This window comes from Amblyomma maculatum, chromosome 3 (assembly GCF_055883805.1).
Source record: "Amblyomma maculatum isolate TAMU_Amacu chromosome 3, ASM5588380v1, whole genome shotgun sequence".
In the NCBI taxonomy this organism is placed as follows: domain Eukaryota; kingdom Metazoa; phylum Arthropoda; class Arachnida; order Ixodida; family Ixodidae; genus Amblyomma; species Amblyomma maculatum.
The window spans coordinates 132,099,037-132,116,922 of NC_139346.1; the positions used below are offsets into that span (position 1 = coordinate 132,099,037).

Consider the following 17,886-nt stretch of genomic DNA (forward strand, 5'->3'; position numbering starts at 1 on the left):
AATAGTGGTGCTAACGGAAATAAAGTTAGCGTGCTGCAAAAGGCTCACCTTCCAGAGCGAGTTTTAGTATAGCATTTAGCAAATGGTACACAAACTATTTTGCATGATGTATCAGCGGTGGAGGATATATTCGAGGTGCTTGCCAGCACTGCCTGGTAAGCAAAGTGTTCACTCAAATAAAGCAAGGCGTAGGCTGAGCCGGAGGGAGCCGAGACTATCTGACTTTGAGGTCAGGAGCAAAGCGAAACATTTAGAAGCAGACGAGCGTCTGTGGCGCCTAGGGAAGCAGACGAACCTGAAAGGGCACAACGTCTGGTTTGGAAGCAAACGTACGAAACGTTTAGAAGCAGACGAACGTTTGTTTCTACAGGCGCCACAGACGTTTTTCTGCTTCTAAATGTTTTGCACATCTGCTTCCAAAGCACGGCGGCGTGCCCTTCCAGCGCGGTGCTTGGCCTCTGAATTGCCCATTCTTCAGGCGTATTTCAACTGTACCGTCGAGCGTCTTGAATGATTCACGACATCTGTCGATGTTGACATATGGGTGGAGTACGAAGAACTGTATCTAGGAGCGCATGCTCATGGGCTCGCTCGCCTTGCCTTGCTTGAAGCAGGAAGTTTGGAAATCTCCCTGCAAAGCAAAAGTGGGCTGACTATATGCCGCTGCCATGCAAAGAATGGTCAACTGGATACATCTGCTGTGGACTCTGCGCTGTTCAGGTATCCATTCCAATTCGGAAAAGAGAATTTTGAGCCACTTTACAACTGGCTTGCTGTGCCAGACACTTTCACCAGCACCAAAGGCGTTAAGGTCCCTGGCCGATAGGCGCTTTTTATTGCACTAAGACGGCTAGCGTATCCCAACAGCTGGTGCGATTTGGAACCTATCTTCGGTCTGTATTCATTAGTGATGTCCAACCTCACGATTATCAGCTACATTGTTCGTAGTTTTCTTCACAATTTTAGCGATGCCAACAATCACAGCTGGCTGACGGAGGAGTTCGCAGCAGTGAGTATTCACACATTTATTGGAAAAAAATTTGTTGTTTACTGTAGTCTACGCTTCGAATGAAAGCTAATAGCATGTGAAAACCAGCCATTCGTGAACCACGATTGTTAAACAGCAGCTGTTCCAATGTTCGAAATAGATTCAGGTTCTGCACTTCTCGCAGCAGTACGATGTCGTCATGAGCAGTCAAATGTACATATTTCTGCTAAACCGTGCTCCGACTCTGGCGCTGGACATTTTGATTATGACACTTCTCGTCTGCCTTCTTCTGCTCTGAGGACTGATGGACATATGTTACGAGAACCCCGCTTGCATGCCCATTTGAAGTGAAGCTTTTGACATTTAAAAGGTGCAATGCAAACTTCACAGCCAGCTCAATACTTTGTCGTAAATTATAATTATATAGTAGCCAAATTTAGAAGCAAAATATAGTAACCACCCAAACGAGGCTGGAAACTAAATCGCTGTGTTCCGAGTGGTTGCATCATCGTAGGCGGCCCCATTAAGGCCTAGGAGCATCAGATTTCAGACCGAATCTCAACAAAAAAGCTTCTCTACACCCTGCAAATCGTCATCGAAGCATGATTAGTGAAAGCAAAAAACGACAATACCAGTAGTTGCCCATAAACATGCCAACCGGAACTGCAACGACTCCTTGTTCGACTGAAGTGGATGACTGCCCGATCTAAGGATGCCGCCATGTTTTCACACTAAATGCGCAAAAGACACGCACTAACTTCTCAAAATTGCGTGTATGCGCTAGCGCTATTTTGCTGTTAGCGTTCAGCGCATGTGCATTTCCAACCCGCTATTTCGCTAATCACACAATCGCCGTAAAGCCCGCTAAACTAAATCTTTCTAATAGCTATAGCTATCCATTTGGGAAAAAAAAGAGGGGGTGGGGAAAAGGAGGCTGCACCTCAAAAAGCTGATTCCTCATAAACTTGAGTGCCTCAGCAATCTTGGATATTGCGCTGACACTTTTGCGTCCTGCAGGAGGCTGATGTCGGCCTGCCAGGTCGGAGGCAGTAGACGATCCCTTGGTGCCCTCCTCTGCAGGCGTCTGCACTGAGATGGTAGGGTTGCCAAACGCCTGCTTGTAGATCCAATCTGCCTCGCATGCAATTTCTTCTTCAGGCGCCGAAGTAACCGGCACCATTCGCAGCTGAAACCGTTCCGGTATGTCAGTCGACCGAATCTCGTTATCCCTGTCGGTGAAGTGACCTCGCTCCAGCTCAACAGGTTCGTACACCTCAAAGATGCTTTTCTTGGTCTGACGTTTACGCGACGTCTTTTTGGGACGAGGGCGCGACTCTCCTTCCTCTTCTTCATCTTCATACTGCAGAAAAAGAGAAAAAGTAGATTTGCATCATCGATCTATTCTGCAGCCAATAAGGAAAAAAAATGCAGTACACGACCTGGCAGAGCTACACTTCGTCTTATCAAAGCTTGCCCAAAAACAAAGCAGGTCAATAGACATAAGCAGCAGGCCATGAGACTTGAACTGCACGCCACAATCCTGGCATGTTAAGAGTATACACAGTTGCCTGTCTGCTGCTCCCTACAGGCTATGTCCTATTTGGAAACAACCCTGATAACCAAAAGGCACTGCCTAAAGGTGCTTGCTTAAAAAAAAAATAATAATAATAGACTTGGCTTCTTGTCGGTGTGCTAATAATCTAATTTTTCCTAACAGTTAAATCACCACATGGCAATACTACCAGGAAGTTGTTTTCAGCCTTGCATAGGCCAGCGGCAAAAGCAACCAAACTCAAGAACTTTGCTTGGCTTCCTTTACTGGTTTTGCTCCCAGACCACATGATGGTGAGGATGGCAGTACAATTACTATACAAGCTTTAAAAAAAAAAGAAAAAAAAAAGAGTGCACACAGAGTTGAAAAAAAACATGTCACATTTTCTAAAAACAGTATGAACAGCTGCACAAGGAATATTTTTATTCAAGGGGAGTCTTGGATGACTGACAAGAGTTTCTGTGCCTCATACAAAACACACACATAGAAATAAATATATATCCGCAAGCCTTAGGAAAGGCAGCAGCGGTATGCATGAAAGACAGTGAAATGTAGTCATGCCCATAATTGCATACTGCATATGGCATGTAGAAGTAATGGTCATTACATGCTAGCAAACCAAAAATAAGGTCACCATAAAATGGCAGACACTCACTTCCTCCTCTTCCATATCCTCGTCGTAATCATCCTGGTACTTGGAGAACTCCTCGAAGTCAAAATCAACACCGAAAATATCCTGGGCCTCCTGCAGAGCTCTGGAATAGGCACGAATCTGTGTCAGCGACAGATTTCACTCCAAGCAATCAAAGTCCAGCAGCAAACGGCAAAACATGCTCTTCTGAAATGGTTGCCTAGCATAGACACAGAAATGAGGCAGGCACTACTACTCACTGGTCAGTGTACTTGATGTGCCTCTTTTTCTTGCCTTTTGTGATGGGCTGACCATCATCGTCAACAATGAAATCGTCAGGATCTAGCAAAGAGAAAGCAATTGTGAAACCTTAGTTTCTAATCAGAGGTAAGGAAGCGAGAGACAAGACTGTCAAAAACGAGCCTTGTATGTTTGCAAAATGCAAACATGAAACAGCAAGACATTAGTCTGAACTAGTCGGTGAACAGACATCGTAAATGGAATACAACTGCACAAGAAAACCAAGACAAGAACACAAATGAACAGCGTCTGTCCTGTCGTATTTTTGTTCTCGTTTTCTTATGCCGTTGTATTCTATTCACAATGCATCTTATCAGCTTTCTTTTGAGAGGTTACTTTTACAGACAGTGTCTCACACATTTAATTCAAGGCATAATAAGAACTGGCAGGAAACTGGGCGAAGTAAAAGTAAGTGTTAAAGCCTCCTAAGAAAAATAAGCCGATTTAAGCATCTATCCAAAACGCTTCAAAGCAATTCAGCTCCTGACCTCTGAATAAACAAGAGCACGGGGACACCTTGCCAGCTTTCGAGGCACAAACATGACTGTAGCTAAGTAAGCCACGCATCATGCCTCCTCACCTAAATGATCCACAATGGTACAAGCAGCGGAGGTCAGCAGTTGCCTGGAAGGCCTGTAATTTTGCTGAAACCTCCTTAGAAAATGTCGTACGTCATACCAGATTCAAGCTCAGAGCCGGAACCTTCTCTCTCTTCCTCCTCGCCCTCTCCTCTTTCTTCTTCTTGCTCAGCAGCTGCTTCCTGAAATATACACATTTGCTATTGTAGTAACACCAGTAGCCCCACAGGGAAAGAATACCGCCCAATCTCCAGCCCCGATTCCGGGGGCCCTTTCTTGTTACTCACAGCATCAGATCCTTCGAACAGCTCATTGGCGATGGCATCACGATTGGTGCTGTCCTTACTCTCTTCATTGTCACTTTCCTCATCCTCTATCCTCCTCACACGCTTGAACTTCTTTTTCTGAAAGGAGACAGACAACGCAGAGTGACAGAGTGAAAACGCTGCCAAAGACTGGGCACCAAGACAGATGTCACACGTGCTCGAGACATACCACTTCACGGCTTCTCACAGTACACACAAATGAACGCCAAAGCACAAGGTGAGTGTTTGGGCATGCTAACACCTAAATTATACAATCATAAAACATGTGATCAACTAAAAACTCTGAGAATTCACTAAAGCACTGCTGTGCATTCGTGGCTGTGCATTATATGTCAGAAAGTAGCATGAGACCACAGTGCGATGGCATTAACAGCACTGAGACTTGGAGTAGTCAAAGGCCAAGTTCAAAAGGCCATTAACCACATTCCTCAGACAGTGGCATTTCTTTGTCTCCAGGGCTTTCTTTATCAGCGTGCATAAAGATAGCACACCACCTTCTGCCTACGGCAGAGCTTGCACAATTTAGCTGTGCACATGCAATGTTCATGACGCTTGGCCAATAGTGCACAAATTCACCTTTTTTTTTTTGCCCTTGGAGCTCATGAAGTGAAAGTTATTGACCTGTCCCTAGGAGGAGACAGGTCAATGGTGACAGGCTACGTGCGTTAATGGAATACAAATCAAATCGAGAAAATCCCGCAGATATTAAAAGAAGGAATATCTGTGTTCAGACTTACCCTCTGAACTTTGACTCCTAAATTTTCTTCAATGAGGTCGTAATCTTCATCTTCTAGATTGTCGTCAAAGTCATCTGAAAAACCAGGCAGGTGGTCAGTGTGCCCCAGAAAAATACAAAAATACCATACTAATCACAATGGCACTAGTACAAACCGTGATGCCGCCGTTTCTTTTTGCCCCCTACATCTTCATCCGAGTCTTCTTCAACCTCTTCCTCTTCATCATTGATAAGATCTTTCATTTCTTCCCTTAACCGCTCATCATCTGAAAAAGTGCACCAATTATTGTTTTGTGTAAAATGCACAAAATGGCGTCATGTTATAGTGCTCTAGAAGATTGGGCAGTGTGTCGACCGCGCCGCGCAATGCATGGGAGCAGGGGGCCGCTTTTGCGATGACGGAGGCGCCGCAGCGCAGAGGGCGCCACCAGCAACTGGTGTGTCAGCCGTCCGGGCGCCCGCGTATGCGCGCTGTGCGGCGGGGCGGATACCGTGCGGACTGTACGTTCTTGTTTGCTTGTGCGTCGTCTCGAGCTGTTCGCGACTAGATTTTACAAATATGCCGGTTAACGGTGCTCAGTACTGTTAGCAATCACCTAATTTATTTTCCATTTTGGCCGTCGGCAACACCTCGGGGAAGTAACATGACAGGAGTTGGCTCCGAAGAAAACAGCTTGGAGAGGGCTGGCGTACGACTTGCACAGCACGCTTCACTCGCCGTACAGCTTGCTTTAGCATTCCTAAAGCACCTAATTCACGTCCAGAAATGTAGTCATTTTGAAAAGAGGGCTGTGTGGAGGCAGGATGTATGAAGAAGTGAAACATACAACACGTGGGTTCGAGCGCTGACTAAAACTGGTCACAGTAACCCCATTATCAAAACAGTCCAAATTGGTATATTCCGTTGTTTTTCACGCCAACTATGCCGACTACAGTACGTCACTGAAGCCACAAGAGAAGTCAGCCTTCACTTGGATATGAATTAAATGTGGACTACTCCGCATGGAGGTAGAGATATAGTAAAGTAAGGACATGAAAAACGAACGACACCACGCCAACTGTCTACTGAATAACGGAACACAGTGGGTCAGGAAAGGTGGAAGAAGTGGGAGGTAAAGGTTTCACAGGAAAATAAAAAGAAACGTGTCGCCTACCAGGGAGGGAGAAAGGGGTTGGTGGAAGGCATGCAGCGCCGTGAAAAGAGCGACCGCGAATGTGAATAAAGGTTCAGAATTTTCATGCGGCACGGCAAACGCACGGCGAAGAAAGCAGGCAGCTAAAGAGGAAGAAAAATGGAGATATATTAAAAACAATAAAAAGAGAGGAAACAACCGAGCATAAGAACCAAATGAAGGCCCGGGAAGAGGAAAGCAGTGCACAAACAGGCTGCAATCGAACGCGTATAAAGATATAAGCGTCGAAATTTAAGAGACAACAATTTGTGAAACTGTACACTAATCTAAGAACACACCATTTTCTTTTCTCTCCATAAGTTGAAACATTGTTGTAACAGGTAGCTTTATAAATACCCAGAGATGTGCGCTATACTTAAAACATTTAATCTCAATGCGTTATAGTTTAACAATGACCTAATTGTTCCAGAAAATGTTTCCATTCTAGGGTGCGCAAGCCACCGGTAATAAGCAAGTCATTGCCTCCAGAAGATCGCTCTAGTCCTGTTTTTTGTATACATACAAAAAAAAAAAAAGAATAGCTTTGAAAAAGAAATGACGGAAAATAGAGGACGCGAAGGTTATAGGGTACGCTTAATTCGCTTCCGCTAGATCATCCTTCTGCGAAAGAGGTGTTGTGAGGTCGGCACGGTTTCTCACCACGAACAAAAATAGCGCCATAGGTTCGGAGCTAGGTCGCAATTTACTCAAAAATTTGGCTCGGGTGCACGGTCCTTTTCGACTGCTTTGCACTTCAGATTTTTCAAACTTCCTGTAAAATGTGAAGGTTCAAAAAGTTCACCTACTTGGAGCACCAGAAAAGCTCCCACTTGAAGCAATGAAATTTGATGTGTTTTTACGGCTTCGCTCTTTGCGAAGTAAGCGAATCACGACAAGAGTTCCCAAAGGGAAAATAATTAAATTTCCTTGGAAGTATTTCACGTGTAATATTAACCTTGTTAACAATTATAGTCTGGTTAGTACTGCAAAGAGCACCCGCGGCAAGTAGCCCGATTATTTATAGTCCGGTAAGCAGTAGTTGGAAGTATATCCAGTCGATTACTCATATTTCATCAGTTCAGTTCAGTTCAGTTCAGGCGTTCAGTCGTGTCCGACTCTTCGTGACCCTATGGACCATGTCACGCCACGCTTTCCGGTCTCTCACTATCATCTTAACATCACATAGCTTCATCTGCAATGCCTCGAGAATGCCATCTAACCATCGCGTTCGCTGCCTACCCCTTCTCCGGCGACCCTCAACCTTTCCCAACATCAAATCTTTCTCCAGCGACTCCTCTCTTCTCATCAGATGACCAAAGTAGCTGAGCTTTAACTTCAGAATTTGACCCTCCAATGAGCAGTCAGGGTTTATGGTCGACAATATCGACTGATTTGATCTTCTGGCAGTCCAAGGAACTCTTAAGAGTCTTCGCCAGCACCACAATTCAAACGCGTCAATTCTTCGGCGGTCAGCCTTTTCCACAGTCCAACTCTCGCATCCATACATCACAACTGGAAAGATATTTCATACCACACACTTAAAGAATAAACACGCATTATGCCCGCATTTGATTTCGGCATTATATTAATTGCTTGCGTATTAGGTGCTCGTCATCTTTTTCGCATTTTTCCGCTTTCTCTCGGTGCGCGCCAAGAACTGCATCATACCTGCCAATTCGACGCGCAATTATCAGTGCTTTTATTTTTGTTTGTTTGCTCTGTACCATTTGATGCCAGTAAAGCGTCCGCAGTCAAGTGCCCAATATGAACGTATTACGTATGTGACGGGTTTAATTTTTCATATTTTATTTGAAGTAATGCCCTAGCTGTACTTGACTTTTTGTCTTTTTTTTCATCTAAGCAGCTGGTTCACCCTTTGGTTAGTGGCACGCAAACAAATGTCCACGATATACGTAATTGTTAATCACGAAGAAAGAATAAATGCTCGAGTCGCGTATACCTTGTTTATTTTTTTTGCCGGTAAATACCACAGTGCTTTAAATTAGTACGGTAGTGAATAAATGTGTTTTGCTCGCACACTGTATAATTAATTTCTATAAGCGGTGATTAGGGCACATAAAGAACACCGATTAAAGAGATATATTGCAGATTACTGACGATTTAAGATAAACGTTGTTATGTATTAATAAGCGCAAGCTGCAAAATGTAAGCAGGTGTTCGTAAATAATAAGGTTTGTAAAAAATAGGTGTTCCTAAAGAGGCCTTACGAAGCACAAGCTTTGATTCGCATGTACACTGTTTTTCTCCGCGTGTTAATAGCACTGCTGGGCAGCAGCGTTTATTCCCTTACGGGATTTACGAATGCAAAACACCATGCTTCATTGCAAACATTAAGTACAAATTGCTCATCTGGGCGATTTGTAACTGTCCGCAGGAAGAAATGTTGAGAGTTTCAGATAGCGATTCAAACATCGCGCGCTGCTTCGAAGGACTACCCAAGCGTGCACGATGTCTCCCGATAGACGTAAAAGAATGGCAGGAATCAGTTTAAGCACCTGGAATAAGTAGCCTCTTTATTAATTATCACACTAATTGCGTACCGTCTGAAAATCGCTCCAAAGAGAACCGCAACCCTCATCTGTACCCCCACTATCCCGCGGCCGCTACGCGCCGAGCGGCGAACGTGGCACCCCTGTTGCACGTCGCGCCCTCTCGCGGGAGTCGGTTCTTGTCATCGCAAAAGCGGCCCGCTCTTCGGCGCCGGTCGTCACACTGCCCAATATTCTAGAGCACTATAGCCATGTGTCCTGCTTTATAAAAATAACATCCTGCCATGTCACAATGAAGAGAGAGTGTGAAAGTCATCACTTTCTTAATCTCACAGCAAGTCACTGACAGCAACTGCAGTACTGTAGTCCGGTCCTGAAACCACTTTGGACAAGATGCCATCAGTTACAAATTTTTGAAAAGATGGTACATGCCCTGTGCTTTGCATAAGTCAGTAAAGTCCTTTGAGAACCACAGGCAATGGAAACCAAATCAAGAGGTATCAGAAGGGCATAGCAACAGCAGGTATCGATCCTGCCTAGGCAAAGAAGCCCAAAGTGGCCATATCAGGGCAGTCTGGCACAATACTATGGATTTGAATCAATTGCCAAGCCACCTAAGTGGCTCTGATAAAGTTTTTCCATCACCACCAATAGGGTGCAGCAAATCTAGTTCACTAAAGTTTACTCCACTGAGTGCAAGAGTAGAATCAATGCACCAGGAACAAAACGGGAGAGAGAGAAAGTAATTTAGTGACAGTAAAGATGGAGCAGTCAGCTGGCATTAAGATAGCCCTGGTCTGCTACTCCCCAATGTGCAAACATTTTTTTCAAGAATAAGGTGAAGCAAAGAGATTTCATACCTCCTGTTCATCCAACGGAAGCAGCACAAGGACAAAAGCACACACTTAGCTTGCATCATGTACATCTAACTGCTGTAAGCACACAAAACTTAGCTCAGTATGACTTGCAACACAGATCATCATCTAATCCTGGTTTATGCTTGATAGCAAATTAATGTGCTATGGTGCACAGCACTAGGCCCTCTGCTAGGCTGCAATGTATAGAATATAGAATATTCTATAGAATATGGCAACAGTCTGTGGTTCCTAATGTGAATTGCAAGTCATACCGAGTGCAATAGTATGCGGCATTAATCTTGCGGGTCCTCAAATGTCACAGTTAATGAATCTCATGTACTAGGCTGATGGTCACTTTACACATGCCCCTACCTAAGGGAAAGGAGTGCATAATTTAAAAGGATAGTTGGGCTACTTCGGAGTTTGGAAGACAGAAACGATATGGTCACTAGGACGACAAAAACAAGATGGATAGCGAAAACAAATGAATATTAGACAGATGAAAAAGATTAAGGCTGTGCTTGACCATCTCGCAACGATCACGCACAACAGCATCTTAGCATGAACTCCCTGACAAAGGATCGCTTCAGAAAATGTTTGACGCATGAAATGTTGCGGCAAACTTGAGCTATGTTATGAGAAAAAAATTGGCTCTGGATGAGGCAGTGAAAGTGAACTACTGTTGCTAGAAGTCACCCATAGAAAACAGCCACAAGCATTATTTTACACCAATCAAATAATTAGTGGAATTATTTACTTTTTAGACACGTGTGAAAGCCTGCAAGTTGCAATTAGGAGGTTGAACGAAACAGTAAGAATCTCAATATGCAAAAATTATTAAAAAGACACCACTGTCCTTAATGCTCCCTCCAAATTCCACACAAGCCAGTAGTGAATGCACTTGCGTGAAGTTGGTCAAACCAAGGCTGTTAACGACAAGCTCCTGCCACGAGAAAAATCTTACACACTGCTTGGAATCCAGGAACTGCTTTGCAATAAGGCTGCTACAATGAAAATTAAGCTTTCTTGCTTCCCCTTGACTATGTTTATTTTCTATCATTAAGTTTTTGAGTCACATCTAAAAGTTAACTACATTAAATGAATTAGTAGAAATTCCAAATACTCAATCATTTCACGTGGTTTCATCCTTGTTACCAATAGAAGTTGCTTCATACTTAAGATCCATGTTATCTGGCATACCCAGTATATGTGGTAACAGTGTTACCTTGTACAGCTTCTGAAAACACTCCTGCGCTCAACTTGCGCTGCCTATGCAACGATATAGATGAGTACAGCGTCGCTCACACTTGTCTAGAGCACTCAAACAGTACGGTGCAGCTTAAAAAAAGCATCTGTGTACAACAGGAGGTATTCATTTCCACTGATAAGTTAATGCAAGATTATTGAACCAGGGTATACTGAATTACTGCTTACACTGAACTCTTAGAGTAGCCCCTTGAAAATTCTAAGCACGATTATAGCAGTGCTATTCACCTTTATCGAGCTACCCTTCAGCGTAACACTCAATATATTTAACTGCATGCCATGCTCTAAAAGTGTCGCTTCTCCCAATGATACTTTCCCAATCAGTTCTCATGCGTGAAGCTGGTGAGCTGCGTGGCATTGGACCCCTGCACAAAGCATTGACACCATAAAACTGCATGACGTGATGAACGTCAAGTACGCTTAAAAGTGGCTTTTGTTCTGATGTCCTTGTTTTCAATGAAACACTGCTGTCATGCGGGGAAGCTGGAATTTAGTGCAGTGGTCGTCATGCAGTGAAAACAGCTAACTGAAGGATTGTGACAGCTCTCACTTGGCCTGCTTCGCTGCTGCAGGTAGCGCAGAAATCTACTGTATCCAAATCTTAATTGAGGTATTATGGCATTCACAGTGCACCAGTGACTGAATTAGACCCCTTGTTATTGGCGACGGCATTCCCAAAGTGCCACCTGCTGTAGCTTTGGTGTAAACCCCAACTTCAACAGCACTTGCACCGCACGAGATGCGATTGTGGCGGACCTTTGAAGCGCCTCGAGCGTCCATGTCAGAACGCAAAAATGTGCCTCCCTTTTCAATTCCTAGTTCAAAGTAACACTCAGCACACAGATACGCATGAGTATTCCTCGCAAGTCTCCGAGAAGTAGTGGCCTAAGGGGACATGCAGCAAGCAAGCAGTATGCATGCAAGCAGCACGTCACTTGCAAGATGCGTGCCACGTGTCGGTGCATCATATTCATGCTCTTGTGTTACAAAGAAACCAATTTGTCATGTCTTAAATATTTTGAACAATGCTGTGACCCCTTTTCCCTTCAAGTTCTACATATCCAAGATGAACTGTAATTCCTCCGCTCGAGCTCTGCCAAACATACATTAGAACCACACAGGCACAAGTGCCTTACCTAATACAAAGTAGCAACAATAAGATTTTCTTCTATTTGCTTCGAAGTAGAATCCTTGAATGCGCTCCATATTTTGCACTTGCCTTTGTTGGCTCTACAGAAGTGCCTGTTGTGCAATCACAGCTTTTATAGCAACTATTTCCTTCCAACCTTTCCAAGATTTCTTTAACGAAGTTCGAAATGCCATGAAGCCTGAGCTTGCATTTTGGAAACAAAGCACAAAGAAAACAAGGACAAAAGAAGAGACACAAGCACACAAGCACTCGTGTGTCTTTTCTTTCGTCCTTGTTTTCTTTGTGCTACATTTCCAAAGTGATCAACTCGGCCAGTTTAGCATCCTTGTGCAAACCTGTGCTCACTTGTGGCCTGAATACCTACCGTCTTCCTCCTCCTCCTCCTCTTCGTCATCATCCACCAGCGGTCGCTTCCCAGTCACCTCCTCATCCTCCGACTCCTCGGCCTCGCTCTCCAGGAAGTCCGCCATGGCCGGAAGATGGGATCTGTTGAAAGCAAGATACATCTGATGAAGCTGAGCACAAAGAGAATGTTTTGTTGAACTGCATCTAGAGGGACTAAGGCTCCCTTAAAGATTTGGCAGCCATTCTTTTACTAAAATACTATATTGCCGTAAAACCTTGAAAACTATATTTGTTGTTTTTTAACTCTGGATCGCGTATCAGTTCTGTATTCTTTGTTTGTTAATGCTTGATGTCGCGAGACGCACCTTTATCAGTTTTTTGTAGCGCGAGATGCACCGAGATCTGTCTCGAAGATTCTGGCCACTCGTGTATCTTTCTACAATGTTCCAGCTTGTGCTTGTAGCAGTTGCGACATTATCTAGATCGTTATGAGCAGTCTTTAAATTGCGCTGACGAGTGCGACGGGCATTCTTTGTTCGACGATCGACGAGCACGTTTGTTGTTATCGCCGCCGCCGAGTGTCTTAGTTCTTTTACGGGCGCAAGTCAGCCCAATAAAGAGTTCATTTCAGTACCATCAAGCCTGTGTCTTCATTTGGTGTCAACGGCCTTGTCACCACTACGCGGCAATATTTTGCAAGCATCATTATAATAAATACCGCAAAGACACAAAAAGTGCTGTAGCACTCTACAGTAACATCCAACTCAGATCAGTAGTTTATGCACAGTTCTTTAACCATAATATTTAGGGCTCTACAAATACATTAGTACTGCACACATATGTACTACAGCTTACAGGATAAATTGAAGTCAGTGCAATTCAGACAGAAGGGAAGAAAACAAGGTCCTAAACAGGGCATGCAATATCTGTCATAGCATGACCATGACAGGCACTATAGTTACGAGTTCTCGATTAATTTTGATGCCATAACATTCCGTTATGGGAGTTTCATATAGAAAGTGGCGGCCGATTACTACACCAGGGTGGCCAAATCCTGCTCTGGCTAAACGGGTTAGTAAAAATCAAGAAGAAACGAGCACAGGCAGGTCGTGTAATGTAAAGGAAAAATAACTGGAGGACTCTAAGGGTGATAGACTAGATTCTAAGGGAAGGAAATCGTAGCAGGGGGTGGCAGGAAGTTAGGTAGGCGGATGAGATTAGAAAGTTTGCAGGGACCAAATGGATGCAGCTGGGACAGAACTGGGTTAATAGGAGGGATATGGGAGAGGCATTTGCTGCGACGTGAGTGTAGTTAAGCTGGTGATGAAGATCCATGTTCTTTAAATTACACTAACACCTCACAAAGCATGGACACGCTTTTGGCTTCACTTCCATCACAATGCAGCCACTAAGGCCAGGATTTAAGGCTTCAACAGCAGCCCAAGAGAAAAGCCACTGAGAAAGGTAAGCCACCTAAGGCAAAGTAACACAATATAAATGCGGTTGAAGGTAACAAATAACTAGCCGGATAAAATTTACAAAGAATAGAGTGGATTTGAGATGATTATGGTCACAGTGGCATGCCATTAAAATGACGCATGAAAACATTCAACTCCATTATTGTGAACTAAACGGAAGTTGCATAAAAGCTATGGAATGAAGTTAGCGCATTTGAGAAACTGCTTGATTACAGATTGCAGATGCTTGACAGCAAAAACAGCACATCCTTATCACAAACAATGTGCGAATGTAAGTGTGCGTATCAACAAAAAAAAAATATCTTTGTTCAACCTCCTTCAAACTTTGCTTTTTCCCATCCTGTGCCTATGCCAACTATAACTTTAGTCTTCGTTAATGTCTAGCCTGATAAGCATTTCATTCCCATTCCAATAAAAAGATTTCTGAAGCTGTGTCACAGGTGCACATTGTTATTGTGGCTGCATGGTTAGGTTGAGCTAATAATGCAAATTCTGTTCCTATTGCACACAACTTTGTGCACCATATAGCTTTCCAATATCTTATAAATCCTATTACCTTGGACATTAAGCGGGTCACCAAGGTTTGGATGGGACTTCAATGCTGCAGCTGTTCATCTGTACTGTTTCACGTGGATGGAACCGCTCTGATGGCTACTGTTCTGCCAAGCTGAGGCAGTAGACATAGAAAATGTCATAACCAATTAACAATCAAAACTGGATTCACCAGTGATCTGCACAAAGATATGCCTTTACTAGTTCCTTTACACAAATAATTTGAATTTTGCTGCTCAGCAACTTTTCAAATCATGAATGCTGTCAACAGTGATTTGCAGTGTTTTGGCTGTTCGCTCAACAATTGCTTGAAAGATATAGGCAATGCTAAACACAACCTTGCAAGTTTTACAAGACTGGAGTCTAGTCAAATAACTGTAATTGCATCAAATAAAGAGGAAAAAGTGTGACTACCAGACCAGCCCTACCTCCACATTTTATTCACCTCCTGCTAATGCTAGTTTAATCTATGAGGTTTAATGTTCCAAAGTGACCCAGACACTTGGTGGCCCCTGTTCCTTTGCCACTGAATGCCTTCAGCGAAGTACAAGCAATGCGGAGCTGGTTCAAACAATTTTCTCTGTTAGCTATGACCACAGTTATATGTGAAGCATCCTGTATAATTTAGTGCATCATGAGCAAACGCTGTCTCAACAAGAGCAACATTCTCATTAGGTTCGGAAACATAACAGATGTGATGACTCAGTGCAAAAAAACTGAACTGCAGTTGTCAGTGAGCGACAACTCGAGAAAAAAAATGCTTAGCTTCTTTCTTTTTCTGCGCACATTACTCCCGTTTTCTCTAGTGAAGCATATTATGAGCATGAAGTCAGGATGTCGCAGGTTAATGCCATTAGCAAAATCCAGCACTGGAAGTCTTACAGATAGGCGAATAATTACCACAACATAAAATAAAACATCTTCATGCTTCCAGAAAACTCGCACCACCACCACCAACCACCACATGCCAGCAAAAGTCATCAAAACCACCGAAGGGCTCATAAATGAAAGCAACGCTGTTCACAGTAAAAGCGCTTGTGCATCGGGTCTTTTATTCTCAAGAATGCCAAGAAATTAGAGCTTTCTTCGTACTTATTATTTGAAATATGGTGCCAAGAAAGCCTCCTTTTACTATGCAGTAAATCTGCATGCCTTATTGTGCTGTGTTGTTCCCTTCTTGCAAATCGGTGCTTAGCAGACTTTTCAAGGAATTAAACAGAACTACATGAAATGGGTCCTTTAACTTCACCAGAAAAAAGAAGCACAATTATTTGGTCCAATATAATTTCTTTCGCCGACACAAGGCCATACGAACAGTCCGACGAAGGCTCCGTTGAGAAAGGTCAAGAACGCTCAGACGACGCTCTCCACAAGTATGGCATGTTGGCCATAACAAACTAAATAAAGAAAACTGGATCAATACTAAACATCTCATAGTGTCGCATTTCTCGCTCAAATTTTGCACACAACGGTACTTTTGCGTAAACTAATGGTGGGTAATTGGCAAGAGACGCATAAAGAAGGAAAATGACTCTGGCTTTCGCTAGTCAGGCCTAGGACGGAGTCGTACTTGCAGCTCGCGCATTAAGTGATCATGCTTTTAATTTTGTGCGACATCGTGAAAAAAGCTTACCGGCGACGTCAAAGATTCGCTCTGGGCTTGTAACTTTATTATCCTCAAGTGTACACTTTGTTTCTTGGCAAATTCGGCTTGATGCCGAAAAACACGCAAAATACGCAGCTCTTCAAAACAGGACAGAGCGTGCGAGGGCGCTACAAGCACTTTTGTAAAAATGACGATGACGCTCCGACCGCTCAGACCCATGCATTAACCGCTTCTGATTGGATCGCAGAGCAGCATACAGACGCCGTGTTCTAATTTGACACCACTGTTAATGTCTTACTCTTAGAGACTTGAACACCTGAACTAAAACTTTAACTTTCAAAATTAAGGTTATACGTTTATTTTCAGGGGAAAAGTAGTTTTGTGAAGTTTCAGTTTCGTTTCGCGTGTAACCTTTTAAGTTAGTCATCAATGCACCAAGGAAACCTTCAGCTCATTAACTGAATAATTTACTTGATGAGAATTGACAATGAACATAAAGTTTGTCTTGTTTATTTCGACTTTACATGGTAACTTGTGAGCACACGTCCAAAGTCAATGCATGGTAGATCAATGCTCCTTCTACCATGCTTCTATCATGCGTATGTCTTCGAACTGCTTCGAACTGAGCGCTTTGTCGATGCGTTTCCAAATCAGCGTTTTTACAGATATCCTTTCAGGAAACCAAACAGAACTCAAAAATGTCTCGAGCTGAAGTGGCTTCACTGTGGCGCTAACTGCCTCTTTGACAGCAGCCCTGCTTCCTGCATTTATCCAGGCGGTATTTTTTGTTTATTTCTTTCAACGCCATAGTGGAGGCTGCGGTCTGATTTTAGAGCGCTGTGCCCGTGAGAACGTTCCATGCTCTCTTCGCATCGGATGCAATGACTTATCGCCTTAGCACCATTTCAAATCAACGAAGGCCGACGTAACGTAAGCATGTCGGAAAAGCTACGAGCGGCGTTGCAAGAGGAGTATCCCCTCCACTGGCTGGCCTGGCATAATGACTACGACGGCCTAAAAGCACTCCTCGAAAAGAGCACAGTGAGTTATCGGTTGTTTTGATCCATTCCACTTCTCGATCAAACTCGGCTGTACAAATAGGTTTTGAGATCACTTTAAATGATAGCGCGGATAGTGTAGTGCGCGTTGACGTAGCCATCGTTTTTGCCTTTTGAAACTAGGCGTTTGGAACTGCTAAATTTTTCTTTGGGTGAGCAGCCGGAACGAAATATTTTTGGTGTAGTTTCGCCGCGGCGTTCTTTCTGTTTGCTGTATTTTAGATCATCATTTCGCTCACCTGTTAACTGGGATCACAGTTACTAAAACCGTGTTGGCTTGTCATAAGAGCGGCTGTCAAAACCAAGACCGAGTCGGTATTGGTCAAAACAACGTATGACCCAACGTATGTGTGATAAGAGGTTTGTGGAGCTGTGGTATTATGACGCCTGTCTTGCATTTTTTTCTTTTATTACCCCGCTTCAAGTGCACTGCACGTTTGCTTACGTAATTTCACTTGGTTTTTTCGTCCTACATTGCCTTTTGTAAATAGAAAATATGTTTTTCTTGATGAAGGGTTGGCTACCCTTAAATTCGCATAAACCTATCGAGGTACAAGAAATAATAGTTCTTTTTTTGTGTGTGTGTGTTATGACGTCGTTATTAGAGATCCAGTTCTCTCGGAAGTAATGTCTTCGAGGTACGCTAGGTGTGCTTTGCCCAATATGTCTCAGTTAACTAGCTTTTATAATGTCCGGAACCCACAAAATGCTGATTAGCAGATGAATTTAAGATAGTCCCAGGCTACAGAAGACAGCTGAAATACGACAAGTGAATGAGGCT

General features: G+C 43.5%; 2 protein-coding genes across 4 annotated transcripts in view; one reads left to right on the plus strand and one right to left on the minus strand.

Moving 5' to 3' along the window:
* The window catches only part of Spt6 (transcription elongation factor Spt6), a 77,106-nt gene extending 60,881 nt beyond the window's left edge, over positions 1-16,225 (minus strand). For both annotated transcript variants that reach the window (XM_084598061.1, XM_084598060.1), the window contains exons 1-9: positions 16,075-16,225; positions 12,431-12,552; positions 5,267-5,377; positions 5,113-5,186; positions 4,337-4,453; positions 4,150-4,231; positions 3,432-3,513; positions 3,196-3,295; positions 1,929-2,348 (exon numbers count right to left, since the gene is read on the minus strand). In XM_084598061.1, coding sequence (XP_084454187.1) covers positions 1,929-2,348; positions 3,196-3,295; positions 3,432-3,513; positions 4,150-4,231; positions 4,337-4,453; positions 5,113-5,186; positions 5,267-5,377; positions 12,431-12,536 — 1,092 coding nt within the window. In that variant the 5' untranslated portion in view covers positions 12,537-12,552; positions 16,075-16,225. The remainder of the gene's footprint in view (positions 1-1,928; positions 2,349-3,195; positions 3,296-3,431; positions 3,514-4,149; positions 4,232-4,336; positions 4,454-5,112; positions 5,187-5,266; positions 5,378-12,430; positions 12,553-16,074) is intronic.
* A 421-nt stretch (positions 16,226-16,646) lies between these two features.
* The window catches only part of LOC146196054 (ankyrin repeat domain-containing protein 13D), a 59,329-nt gene continuing 58,089 nt past the window's right edge, over positions 16,647-17,886 (plus strand). Inside the window, exon 1 of one of the 2 annotated variants that reach the window (XR_014706072.1) lies at positions 16,647-17,088. Coding sequence is in view for 1 of the 2 variants with exons in the window: in XM_084598062.1 (XP_084454188.1) it covers positions 16,984-17,088 (105 nt within the window). In the remaining variant the exon portion in view is untranslated. The remainder of the gene's footprint in view (positions 17,089-17,886) is intronic. The other variant, XM_084598062.1, reaches the window with a different exon arrangement.